At 40.6% G+C, this 13,782-nt stretch overlaps 2 protein-coding genes across 3 annotated transcripts; one reads left to right on the top strand and one right to left on the bottom strand.

The window, feature by feature from the left end:
- Positions 1-926: 926 nt before the first annotated feature.
- Positions 927-8,403, top strand: nmt2 (N-myristoyltransferase 2; the record flags this gene model as incomplete). Its single annotated transcript, XM_079276171.1, has 12 exons — positions 927-1,036; positions 1,497-1,614; positions 2,478-2,619; positions 3,237-3,355; positions 4,479-4,570; positions 4,689-4,805; positions 4,906-5,076; positions 5,203-5,311; positions 5,418-5,588; positions 5,675-5,842; positions 6,095-6,232; positions 7,957-8,403. 12 exons carry the CDS (start codon positions 927-929, stop codon positions 7,975-7,977), a joined length of 1,476 nt encoding a protein of 491 aa, XP_079132297.1. The 3' UTR covers positions 7,978-8,403.
- Positions 7,998-12,769, bottom strand: rpp38 (ribonuclease P/MRP 38 subunit). Of its 2 annotated transcripts, none has more exons than XM_079274870.1 (2): positions 12,647-12,768; positions 7,998-12,137 (listed from the first exon to the last, which is right to left on the bottom strand). In XM_079274870.1, exon 2 carries the CDS (start codon positions 12,107-12,109, stop codon positions 11,276-11,278), a length of 834 nt encoding a protein of 277 aa, XP_079130996.1. In that variant the 5' UTR covers positions 12,110-12,137; positions 12,647-12,768; the 3' UTR covers positions 7,998-11,275. The 2 variants fall into 2 exon arrangements, with proteins under 2 accessions (XP_079130996.1, XP_079130995.1); XM_079274869.1 differs by having other exon boundaries at positions 7,999-12,116; positions 12,647-12,769.
- Positions 12,770-13,782: the final 1,013 nt, after the last annotated feature.

Genomic DNA, 13,782 nt, shown 5'->3' with positions numbered 1-13,782 from the left:
CATGTTATCAACATTTTGCTCAGGAACTCCCTCCGAAGAGAAGATTGTCAAGATTGAGTGCTGGAAATATCACACTTTTCTATATTATTCACCAAATGCCTTGAACAACACTAAAAATAATATTATAAATAGAATATGGTGTTAACAGTAAACTTCTATATATATATATATATATCTCTTAATACATTTTGTTGATCAGATAAGAGGCCTTCTTGAAGTAGTTTCTATCTTTAAAGTATCTTTATTTAAGTAACTTATGTTCCATTGTTTTATCACTATTATATTCTGTATGTTGTACTCTGTTGTACTTCATACCATGGTCTTGAGTTTTGAAAAAGGTAAATCTGTATTTTACGTAGTCATATCTTATGCATATTCATTTTATGTTCTTTGTAATATTGTGACATTAATATTATATTGGTGGAGGCTTCAAATAAGCCCAGTTGGCTTTTTGCCTCTGCCTGCACTGTTATGTTTGTTTATTTGTATTTAATTGTTTAAATTGTGCAAAATAAACTAAACTAATGCTATGGTGAGCAAAAAACATTTGCCTCATAGTTAGTTTCTCATGATTTAAGAAAAGATAAATTGATTAGTACTAATTTATATTGTTAGAATTGTGCTCACATGGTGCATATTGCTTATTAAAGTTGTGTTAATTAAAATGACCACAGACTGACAGGGACAGGTAGAAAACCGGACCACTGTTAGTAATGATCGTTCTGTTTATTTTGAAATTAGCAAGCAGTTAAATTAGCATTGTTTCCACGTTAAAATATAGTTTATATATACTTCTGTTTTCCCTCCATCGGCCTCTAGGCGGTGTGGTTTCCTTCGGCTCTTTCTTTGTGTTTCCATCTCTCGCCGTTGCCCGTGATCTCCATCATATACGGTGGCTGACAATTTAAAAAAAAAACATTTTTATGATGGCGGAGGACAGTGAATCCGCGGCCAGTCAGCAGAGCCTGGAGCTGGACGACCAGGACACTTGCGGGATAGACGGGGACAACGAGGAGGAGAATGAGCACATGCAAGGGTGAGGGCGGCCTGTCCGCTCCGGGTTGGGAAACGCAGTAACGGTTATTTCAGCTCGTTTGTGCGCTGCCTGTTTATGTGTGTGCTCGTTGGGGAATGGCTAGCGCTGTTAGCTAACGTTAGCTTAACGTTAGCCGACTCAAACACAGCCAGGCTGTTTGCTACAAGGCCGTCATTTAAAGCCAGTAACCACAGGAGGAGAAGATTTGAAACCTGTGTGGTGGTGTCGTTTCTGTTGTAAGCGCATCTGCCTTCAGGTACAAACGTATACTCTCAGCCAGTGACTGACTGGACGACATGATGACAGCCGACCGTTCAGACACACCGTTAGGTAGCTAACGGTCGGCTAGCTCAGCTGTCATTCGTCGCTATGTTGGCTGACGTTAGCTTCCTGCTGCTTTGGTGGTCTGTCGAGAGGCTAATGTGAGCCCTTGTTTTAATGATGTGTTCATTATCTGTAGGAGTCCAGGGGGAGATTTGGGGGCCAAGAGGAAGAAGAAGAAGCAGAAGAGGAAGAAAGAGAAGCCGAGCTCGGGGGGAGCCAAATCCGACTCGGCTTCTGACTCTCAGGAGATAAAGGTGCGAAGATGACTCACTGAAATGTGCACAGACCTTTTCATGGCAGATCCAAATCCATAACCCACTAACCTAACGTTAGTTCGTGCCAGGCTGATGGTAGACCGGGTACTAGGAGTAGTTGAGGGGAAACGCAGACAAGTCTGTTTGCACACTAGCAACCCAACCCTGTTTGTTTGCCAGAAGTGTGAATGCATCAATTGGGGTCATCCAACCTTAATATAGACTTTAATCCCACAGTTACTGAGGTAACCCTCATTTTAACGTGGTAGTGCCTTTTTTAGTTAAAGCAACCTTGAAACGGTATGGACATTACTGTTTCCAGTTATGTCTTGTCCATGTTCACATCATATAAGCTCTTATCCCAGTTATGAGAATGTACTTTAAACTCTTGACACTGAGGCACCAGGGACAAATTCCACTGAGTTTCAAGTTTCATGAATAGAATTTCAGATTTTGCCAAAGAAATGTGTGAAATCACTGCAATTTACCATGAATACATCCAATACCTCTGCTATCACAAACCTGGATATTGTTTACTGGGATATGAATAACCTGGTTTCTTGTATTCCATGTAAACGCCATACCCAAAGAATGACCAAACGATAAGACCTACAGGTTTACTCGTCAACACGTAAACATACAAACAATAACAGGGTTTGACAGGGGCATGCGCTCTGTTGTCTTTATGAGTACATTTGAATTATTAAGGGCATTCAATCATATATATAAAAACTGTGTGTTCCCTGTTGCTGCATTTCATGTCATGTCACACATGCAGGACCAATTGAATTCATGTTGTATTTGTACTTGAATCCCACCGTCTCTGATCTTTGTTTGTGCACATGTCCCCTCTCTATGTGTAGAACCCTGGCTTGCCCATTCAGAAGCTGCAGGACATCCAAAGAGCCATGGAGCTGCTGTCCTGCCAGGGTCCAGCAAATAGCATCGATGAGGCAGCCAAGCACAAGTACCAGTTCTGGGACACCCAGCCTGTGCCGAAGCTGAGTAAGTACCTATGTAGCTTAGACCGAGTGAGCAACAGCATTGTTTATATGCTTTATCTCTCATTTATTTGAATGGTGCTGCAAAAATAGTCCCATGTCATGTTTGAGCTTTTATTGAGAACATGAATGCATCTGGTACCTCATGAGCTCTCAAGGACTGAATTATTATTAATCATCAGGTTGGCAAATTGCTGATTACGGTAATTGCTTCATTTTCTTTCCTAACTTGAACAGTGTTACTTCAGCTGTCAGTAGAGACTCCATTTATCATTCTTCTTGCACACTGTGCACCAGTGCCATCTATTGGTTTTATTTTGTCACAGTCAAAGCCCGCGTCCAAAAAGCACGTCAGGTGTTAAGTTCAGTGGGGGTCCAGCCATGCTCACTGGACCTGCTCAGGGGCATTATGATTATATTAAACTGTTTCCATTAAAAACAGTCAAGTCTCTGCAGGAGGGCTACTGCCAACAAAAGCAGATTTTATAAATATAACTGTCAGCGATTTAAAAAAGATACTTGTGTTTTACTCGGGGTCAGTGTTTCTTGAGCAAAATGCCAAATGTACAGGTCCTTGGTAAATATGGTGATTGACAAAATGGTTTTATATCTTCTTTACAGATGAGGTGGTGACGAGTCACGGGCCCATAGAAGCAGACAAAGAAAACATTAGACAGGAGCCATATTCCTTACCTCAAGGCTTTATGTGGGACACTCTGGATCTCAGCAACGCAGATGTAGTAAGTGCTAATGTTGCACGGTGTATCGATACTAAAAATGTACCGCGGTACCCGTACGTTAAAAACGATACGATTTTGCATATTTTTAGTATCGATACTTCATTAAAATAGCGCGCGATCAGAGCGCACTCACTGCGCCGCTCCCTGTCATGCAGCCTGCAGGCATTGACTGCAAGGGGGCGGGGCTGCCCAGCACACGCACACGCAACAGGCAGCGCGCACTCACAGCGAGTGATCGCAGGGGAGACGGCGTCAACTGCAGGAGCTTTTGCCGACCGTCCTCAGCTTGTTAGAAAAAAAGATGCCAGAAGTGAAATCTGGAAGTACTTTGGCTACATTGCAGACAGTGAAGGAAAGTCCACTGACCTACAGAGACCCGTCTGCAAAACGTGTTTCAAAGCCACACAGACCAAGGGAGGCAACACGTCAAACATGGCAAAGCACCTTTCAGACAGACACCCCCAACTTTTCAAAGCAAATGTGATGATAAACATGAACACCCCCAAGCTCACCCATATACAGCTAACACGAGTAGCCTTAGCCTAGTTTGACGACAAGCCTATATGATCATGAGGTCACAATGCGCACAAACGTGTACTAAATGAAACACAATTGATGCAAAATGGCTACATGCTAGTGGAGCCTGAGGGTGGATCTTGAGCTAATTATTTTTATTTTTAGTTAAGGAAAGATAATTATTATATATATATATTATATATAATTATTATATCATGATAGTTATGGCAGGTATCGTATCGAAGTTATAATTTTGGTATCGTGACAACCCTAGTAAGTGCTGCGTTTGACTCAGACACTAAACTATACATCTGCTGATTATCTTCTTGATAGAGTTGTTTGGTCCAGAAAAGGTTAGAAAATGTGAAAAATGTCCATTACAGTATCGTAGAGAGCACCAGGTGACTTACAAATGTGTTGTTTTGTCCAAACTTGAGTCTAAAATGAATCATAATAAGACCAAGTGGGGAATGTTTTCCGTGTTTGCTTGAATAAATAGTTGGCAATTAATTTTCTTATGGTCGTCTAATTAATTAAGTGACTAAATACAAAATACATTTAGTATAAATTATATAAAAAAAGGAATTGCTTGCTGTGTCTTTTCCAGCTGAAGGAGTTGTACACGTTGTTGAATGAAAACTATGTGGAGGATGACGACAACATGTTCAGATTTGATTATTCACCAAACTTTCTCAAATGGTAAGCTTTCAGGTCTGATGTTGTTCTTGTTTATGACTTTGTTGATGTTTTACTCAACTCCTCACCAAATGTGTACTAAATACATTTTCCCCCCACTCACCGTTTCCTCCCCTCTCAGGGCTCTGCGTCCACCCGGCTGGTTACCACAGTGGCATTGTGGCGTGAGAGTGTCCTCAAATAAGAAGCTCGTCGGTTTCATCAGCGCCATCCCCGCAGATATACGCATCTATGACACGTGAGCATTCATTACCGATCGTCTACGTTCAGAGCGGGGACGTGAGTCCGAAGAGACCCCTTCACTGTAATGCACACCTTCTGTCCTTCTGCCGTTCTAGACTGAAGAGGATGGTGGAAATCAACTTCCTGTGTGTTCATAAGAAGCTGCGCTCAAAGCGCGTCGCCCCAGTGCTAATCAGGGAGATCACACGGAGGGTGAACATAGAAGGAATATTTCAGGCAGTATACACAGCAGGGGTAGTACTGCCTAAACCTGTGTCCACATGCAGGTATGCTATGCAGTATCCAAACATGAAACACGTAGGATACAGTGCCAGAAAGTCCTTTAAAACCAATACTCCTTAACTATTTTTCGCTTGTGCTTTTCTTTGCTTTGCTCCTTTTCTGTCTGTCAGGTATTGGCATCGCTCTTTGAACCCCAGAAAACTTGTGGAAGTTAAATTCTCCCACCTGAGCAGGAACATGACCCTGCAAAGAACCATGAAACTCTATAGACTACCAGATGTAAACACTTAAACCTGCCAGCCCTGCACCTTTTTCATTACAATCCCTATTAATGGCAGGAGCTTATTTTCACTGTTTCCCCTCTTGCTCTCTTTACCCCATATAGAGCACTAAGACTCCAGGTCTGCGGCTGATGGAGAGGCGTGACATCCGCCAAGTCACCGAACTGCTCCAGAAGTTCCTGCGACGTTTCCAGCTCGCACCCTCTATGGGAGAGGAGGAGGTGGCTCACTGGTTCTTGCCACAGGACAACATAATTGACACATTTGTAGTCGAGGTATCTGGAATGAGTTTCTATCCTCCACATACGTGTCTGTTGATTCCTCTCTCTGGTAACAGTTGCTGTGCCTCTTGTCTTCTCAGGGTTCCGGTGGTGTACTTACAGATTTCACTAGTTTCTACACTCTGCCCTCAACTGTGATGCACCACCCTCTCCATAGGAGCCTGAAGGCTGCGTACTCTTTTTACAACGTTCATACACAAACCCCACTACTGGACTTAATGAATGATTCACTGATCCTGGCCAAGCTGGTAATGTTACACTCTGTGTATATTGTTGTAAAACACATGGCACTACCAATAATGAACCTGTTCTGTGATCCTATTATTAACTTTAAGTTTAGGGGAAATGAAGGAGGCTTCCAGAGCTGCAAATTCATGAAAAGGGGCACAATCCAGGGCCTTAACTATTTAAATCATCAACAGTGTTTATCGTTAAACTTTCTTGCTACTGTGTGATTCATCATGATATTTATTTTGTGGCTTCTTCTGTGTGTTTAACAGAAAGGTTTTGATGTGTTCAATGCCTTGGATCTAATGGAGAATAAGGTGTTCCTGGAGAAGCTGAAGTTTGGCATAGGAGATGGAAATCTGCAGTATTACCTTTACAACTGGAAATGTCCCCCCATGGACCCCGATAAGGTCAGCAGCGTGATTTTTGTGTGAGAAAACAATCAACGAGGTCTGGTGTTAAGAGCCAATGAAGTCAAACTCATTTCCACTCTGGGCCACATCAGCATCACGGTCGCCGTCAAAGGGCCGGTTGTAACTGTAAGACTGTATAACTAACTTCTCCCGAACATATTGTTAAATAACTCTCTCTGCATTTGATTGTTGTTTATTCAAGTGTACAAATATTGTACATGCAGTTATATAAATGTAAAATGATATTTAAACACATTTCTGTGATTATAACATAAATCATTTTAATTGAGGGTTAAGAAACCCACATGACTATCAAAGATCAAACTATTAAAGAAAATAACAAAGACAAATATCAAACACAAGTTATGACATTAACTTTGTTCAAAGCTGTTTGTGTCACCTCTCTGCATCACTAATGTTCCTCCCTGTCGTCGTCCTGTGCATGGCAGCTACATCCAAGAGCTGCTCACTGAGAGTCAGGTCTGATGAACATGGATAGATGATGTATCCGTGTTGTCTGTGCTTTCATCAACAGTTCATTAAAAACACGAGTACCTGCTCGTCTCTTAGCCAGCTGTGTTGTTAGATTGCTGCTAGTTCATGAACTCTGTCTGCGATGGTGTTTCTTCACAAACTGACATTTGTAAAAGTCTGTGTCTGGTCGGAGCTCTGCTCACATACCTTTAGCATGCACTGGGCTGTAGCTGTGTAAATATATTCTGCTGTGATTGCAGTCTACCGTTTAATTCTTGGACAATTTGATGTTTTTCTTGGAGGCCAAATGTTTGGTGTCAAAATACCGACGTGAATTGTATCCTTCATCACCGACATGCCTCATAACACAGAAGACAGACCCGTTGTTCTCCTTGAAGCACAAACATGTATTCGCTTTCCCATCTTTCATTACATTTTATTCCCTTTGCATCAATTGTTCTCTTCGTGGACATTTTGGGATTATTTGTCGATCTTTTTCAATCGTTGGAAAACCTCTTTTCGGGCTGTTGCCTCTCCTGTCCACCTGTTGTGATAGTTTTAATGTCGGTACACAGACAACATGCTATCTCATGATTTCAACTTTCTATCTCATAAATTCGACCATGGGGATACTTTTATTTTCAAGTCTAACTTAAAATTATTTTTCCAAAAAAAAAAAAAAAATTCTCTTGTAGTGCCATACATTACGTACTGTGTGGAGGTATGAGGTAAGACTATCAAAACTAACACTAATCCAATTTTAAAGCTACAGAAGAGCACTATCTGAATCATAAATCAGGATTATTACGAACCAACGAAGGCACTATTTAGTAATTCACATCTGTTAATCTCTTGCCTTATTGTTTGTTTTTTATGTGCATTCTTTTGGGAAAATTGTCAATAAGGACCAAAATAAATGATTCCTACTACGTTGACTGCGAATACTCACGATGTAAAAAACAAAAAACTTCAATAGTTTCTGAATTGGAACAAGCTGTCACTTTTAGTAACATCAGTAGTGGATATTAACGAACACAAAAAAACATCTATTTCAGACGTAATTGTCCTCCGCCTCCGCTATCTCCTCTTTTTATTTTGAAAGGGCACAGTCGCTGCATCGTAGCGCCGCCATTACCAACATCTGATGCAGCCGGCTTCAGCATCTGATCTACAAAATGTTTGCTGCTTTTTTTTTCTTTTTTTTTTTGTCAAAACCCATTTAACAACAAGTCCCCTCTGCGTTTCAGGTTGGCCTCGTCCTTCAGTAGCAGGTCTCTCCGCGGCTGCTCCACAAACACTGATCAAAAGGTCGATAGCGGCCTCTGGCTACTCCTTACCTGGACGTACAGGTAGCCCAAGCTAGACAATGAGAACTACAACAGTAAAACCAACCTGGAGACGGTTCAAGAACATTCTCAGTTCACCCAGAGGTGAAAACTCTTAAATCATCAACATCCTGAATGTGAAATCATGCTATGCCTGAGACACTCGTACAGTACAACGCTCCCGACATGCACCCTCACATGTAAAACACACCAGTTCGACATACAAGAGGATGCCTTGACATTGTGAGTTTTGTTAAGTTCTTCTTCCTCAGCAGACACCTTGTTACGAGGGACTGGCATGTCATTTAACTTCACTGACATTGATCTATGTAAATGATAATCAACAAGTAAACATGACTACAAAATGCATTTAAAGAGTTATTGATTCCATCTCCCTCTCATATCATTGTGGTCAGAAGTTTCTCTGCTGGCTGTTTTTGGGCCTCAGTAGAATTTAGAAATGCTAAGAACATCTTTCTGTGATAGCTGACGTATAAAAACCATTTTTTCCCGTCGAGCATTTAGAAGAAAACTATCTTAACTTTATACACACAGCAACACAAACACACACAAAGGATATCTTCATGGAAGGACTCAACCAACTGGTGCATTGATATACATGTATTTTCTTTTGTTTTGTTAAAATTATACAGTTACCTGTACATTTAAAGCCAGATCATATTTATTCCTGTAGTGCGAGTTTGGGGTTTGGGAGGGCTTATCCAAAGTATTTCCTCTTAGGTAGTGTAGATGTCACAGAGTTTGTTCACATAATGTGGGTTTAAAGTGGTTTTTGATGAAGAATGTATTGCGTCAATGAAGCACAATTTTTGAGTTAAAGAGCAAAAGGGTCCTTTTCTGTTTTTCTCAGATCAGATTTCAAAACAGATGGGTTGCGGTACAGACTTGAGCTGTTTTCATGTTGTAACGTTGTTTCTAGTTTTTAATAGAACATCTACACCACATGTTTGGTCGTATTCACTGATACACTCGTGCAGCTCAGGGTTATCTGCATGGGAATGGTGTGTTGTTCAGTTAGTGAGGCTGTTAAATAGGCAAAAGTTTCAGGAGCTGAAAAAAGTACGGATGACCAGCCGAGTGCACAAGCAGGACAGAGTTACAGCTTCAAAGACCGGAGAACAACAACCAATACCAATTAAGCTACAACCAGGGTGGATCTGATTTTTACTATATATATCAAAATAGTCTTGGTTTCTGTCTCGAGACAGTTTTATAGCGTACAAATGGCTTACTCGCTTTGAAAAAGTAAAAACAATGTTCTCAGTTCGATCTTGTTTACAGCAGCCACGGTCAGTTATTGTTATGTTAGTCATTGCCACTCAGAGAAACTATGTTGTCTTACTTTTAGTAGCCTGTTGCAAAGCAGTGAATAAGGAGTCCTTAAAAAGCAGCCGATTGGCCAGAAGTATGACACTTTCTCTTATTAATACAAACAAAACCATGATTCCCTCGCCTGCAGTAGGATGTTAAACACATTGTTAGTCAAACTCTCAAAGACATTCAAAGTGTCTGTTATAATTGAGCAGCATGCACTCGGAACACAGTGGCTGAAGAAACAAAAGTCTGTTTCAGTAACCGCATACATTTGAAATTTGAGCTTTTCCGGTTTCTTGAGGTCCATTTTTTTATCGACTGATCTGGATTCTTTTTTTAATGGTACTGTATTTGTGTGTCTGTAAAATATACTGTGGGTCTTGCAGCTAAATGAAAATGATCTGAACGGTCCTGATATTTATAATTGTACTTTGCAAAATGTCTAAAGATGCTTTTTCTTTCCAGTATTTCCCAAAATGTTCCGGTTAAAATACAGATTTGAGGATTTGGAGTATTTGTTATTTACCAGTAAGATGAAGATCTTTGATGAAACACTGTTGTCACGCCCCTGGTCCTGGGCTGGAGCTGCTGGTGTACTCGAAGGTTAACATGCTTTTGAATCGTTGTCTTGCTCCGAGTTCGTTACTTTGTGTTCGTGTGGCTCTGCAGAACTCGAGAGGTCAAGGCTGCTGCCATTTCTGTTGTACTTTTTCTGTATGTGATGTTATTTCCCTCTTATCCCTTTATATATTAGCAAGAAAGGACGACCAATGGAGTCAGTGCTTCAGGGCTCAAAGATTTTTTTTTTTTACCGTTGAAAGGTTAAATGAGTTACATTGACAAAGACCGATGTTACCGGCGTTACTTTAACACTGAAACTGGGTTATTGAGTCAACGGTGTGCCTCATGGATGTTGGATGTGTTGCCTGCAGCTGTTTGAATGAACTTTGAGCATGTCAGTTTTGCTACCGTGATAATTTTTAGCATTGATGTTATTAGCCACACCCTTCAGTGAGAACTCAACCCGAAATACCTGCCTTATTTAAAAGATGTTTTGTTTTTTAATTCAGATTTTGGGGTGGGGTGTACTTTTCAAACGACATACAGCTTTCTCTAACTGAACAATATTTTTATTCAAATCCATTGCAAGCTGTGAAAAAGCTGAAGAACTCGTACCAGCATCATTTAGACATGACCCCCATGCAAGTAACAATCTGTTTCAACACACGTCGGCTATACCAGCATGGATATTTGTTTGAATAAACTCACTTTAAAAAAGGTCCATGAGTAATGCACTTCTTCTTATCATGACGGGGGCAGTGGAAATACAAAGTTAGTATTTCCCCTTATGTTGATTCGTTTCAAGTATGAGAACTGTTAAACTCTGGGGTCTGAAATGTTTGTTATATTACCAAAGAACATGAAAAATACATCATGTCACACAGTTTAGTTTCATTCGGAAAAACAATTTAATTGATTGATTTCAGTTTCTGGCCAAAGAAATGTCGAGAAAACAGTCAATTTAAAAGGATCATGCCAGAGTCCTTACAAAAATGAAACCATGGACGTCTGATGTAAGACAGTCAAACCCCAAAGATATTTAATAAACATTCAAAAGAAAAGCTGCAGATCCTCACGTCGGAGAAGCTGAAACCAGAGAATTTAAGTGTTTCAGCTCTAGTTCACTGTAATGAATTCAAGCAAGTTTCAAGACCTTGCAAATGTAATTATAAACCAATGGCTGCCCAAAATGTTTAAAAAATGCTTTCACAAAACTAAAAACTGTGATAAGGTAGTTTTATGTGAATGAGCTAAAGCAGTGGATCTCAACTTTAGAGTCTGGAGGTGAAATGCTAGATATTAAAAACAAGAATGGTCCTTTCACTATCCAGGCAGAGTCTCTGTATTATTTGACTGGCTGTGACTTTGACTTTTTACTCTTCTTTGCAGGGTTTGCAACAATTTTTTTCACTTTGAGAGGTTGCAGAGTGCAGGAGGAAGCAGACTCTGTGACTTCCTCAGATTCACGCTCAAGTTTCCTTTTCTGGCCCTTCTTCTCCTCGACTTCCTCCTCCTCTTCCATGTCAACGTGGTCTTCAGGTGTTACTCTGGGTGCTGCACCTTGTAGCCATGCAACATCTGCTGAAGGCACTCTGAGTGCAATGGCCTCAACGGTGTCAGTGAACAGCTCGTCTTCTTTGGAGGCACACTGTCTGAATCCCAGAGCGAGGACACTTTTCAGGCCCAGCGGCTCCGCTAAGCTCTGGCTCAGACGAGGCACCCGGCAGGCCGGCACACCTCTCGTTGCGCTCAGCGCGATCAGATGATCCGTCATGTGAGGCGGCTTCACAGACTTGCACACAAGCAACAGTTTGAGCTCGTTCCTCTCCAGAGCTTTAGTGACCTCGTTGATGCCAATGGCCAGTTGCCTCCGAGCTGCCACGTCTGTCCAGCCGTTTTTGGGAGAATCCTGTACCGGTCCATCCTGGCTCACCTGGGGAACAAGTTCTGATGTGGCAGCATGTTTCTGGTCTTTCTTTTTCCTCCACGGGCGAAACACTTTCACCTCTTTCTTCTCAAGACCAGTGGAAACCAGCTTGTCCTTTAGGGTTTTCAGGATGAAATGCATGTCTTCTTGTGGAAGTGTGCTCCATTTTGGAGTGAATGGTGAAGTGAAGGAGGTCTTGACTGGAATATACTTTTTGATTTCTTTTTTAACTGGCTTTCCTGCAGCGGCCATACCTCCTCTGAAATGAAGACAAGAAAGCCTGTCGTGAACGAAATACATATATATAGTTTCGTCCACCAGAGAGCACTGACAAGTTTATTTTAACTGTAAAATGTCCCACTCAAAGCACAATAATCTTCAAAATCATAACAATATAAAAAGTAATAAACGACACGTAATAAATAGTATAAATACACAACTGGAGGCAGGAATGCCTCCAAATGATGACAAAAAGGCCAAACTGTACTATTAACTTCTCCTTCACTTTACTGAGCAAAGTTAATGGATTATCCAAAATATATTCCATCAATATCAGTCGAGCCAAAATAACGAGGCTTGAGCTGGGCAGTGCAAATAATAAATAAAATAAAGACAGAATTATAATTTAAAACTTGTATAATACTGGGCCATTGTTTTGAGTGTGATTGTAGGTAATAACGTGCATTATTTCGAGTTTTATTGACAGGCCCAGATTTCTCTGAAGGAGGAAAACATTTTTTACGGTTATCTGTTATGAATGCATCGACATCACGACAGTAAACAACATACCTGACAAAGAAGTGGCTTTTAGTTCCTTTGCCTGATTTTTAATGCGGCGAAAATGTATTAAACTGCTCCGTTCACATTATCGGTCCAACAACACGGGCGGATCACAGGGCGCTGCCATTTTGTTTGAATTGAACTAACTTTATTTAAAAAAAATACGTTCACAGCGCCACCCAGCATTCATTGCAGTACGACATTCACAATGATAACGAACTCAATGAAAACAGAAAAAATGATTTCATAAAATACAAAAGTATCTTTATTTTTATTAATTTAAGCATTAACGTTTTTTTTATTTATTTTATTAATGTATTTTAATTTTAATTTTATTGTTATGACCTTTGAAAATGATGTATCCTGATAGCCTAACTATTACAGAATTTATAGAGTACATATAGAATAATGTACGAAACTAAAGTAAAAGTAGGCAACTCATTCTGCAGAAAGTCCATTTATACATTAGTGACTCCGTTGACAAAAAAAGCCCCCACGGTTGCTGCTTGCTTTCTTTAGAATAGTGCAATAAATGGCAAAAAGTCCAGTTTCCAAAGGCAAGTTATTTCTTACAATCGCAGCATTACCAACCTAAACAGAGCACAGCCACTCTCTCTTTCATAGGTATATTCCTTAGACGAAAGAAATCACAACATTTATCCTCATTCATTATCGCACAGTCAAAAACTCTTGCCTACTTGACAGCGGGACTACGCCCACATGAATAACAAAAATGTCTCTTAATTACGTTATATTATTTTATTATTTGCGGTTACTGATGCCTCCATGTGTAAGAAGGATGTTAGTGTTTGTTTATTAAAACGAATGTTCGGTATGTTAGTTTCAGGTCAGATAAATATAGTCCCACTTGAAATGTATTTATATTTAGAGTATAGAGTTGCATACAAAACACAAATAGCCTACCCTTCATTGTCTCTCTCTCTCTCTCTCTCTCTCTCTCTCTCTCTCTCTCTCTCTCTCTCTCTCTCTCTCTCTCTCTCTCTCTCTCTCTCTCTCTCTCTCTCTCTCTCTCTCTCTCTCTCTCTCTCTCTCTCTCTCTCTCTCTCTCTCTCTCTCTCTCTCTCTCTCTCTCTCTCTCTCTCTCTCTCTCTCTCTCTCTCTCTCTCTCTCTCTCTGTGTATGTG

Source organism: Melanostigma gelatinosum, assembly GCF_949748355.1.
Source record: "Melanostigma gelatinosum genome assembly, chromosome: 9".
NCBI classification, from domain to species: domain Eukaryota; kingdom Metazoa; phylum Chordata; class Actinopteri; order Perciformes; family Zoarcidae; genus Melanostigma; species Melanostigma gelatinosum.
Note: the sequence above shows the minus strand (reverse complement) of the source record. Positions and strands in the feature narration are given on the sequence as shown.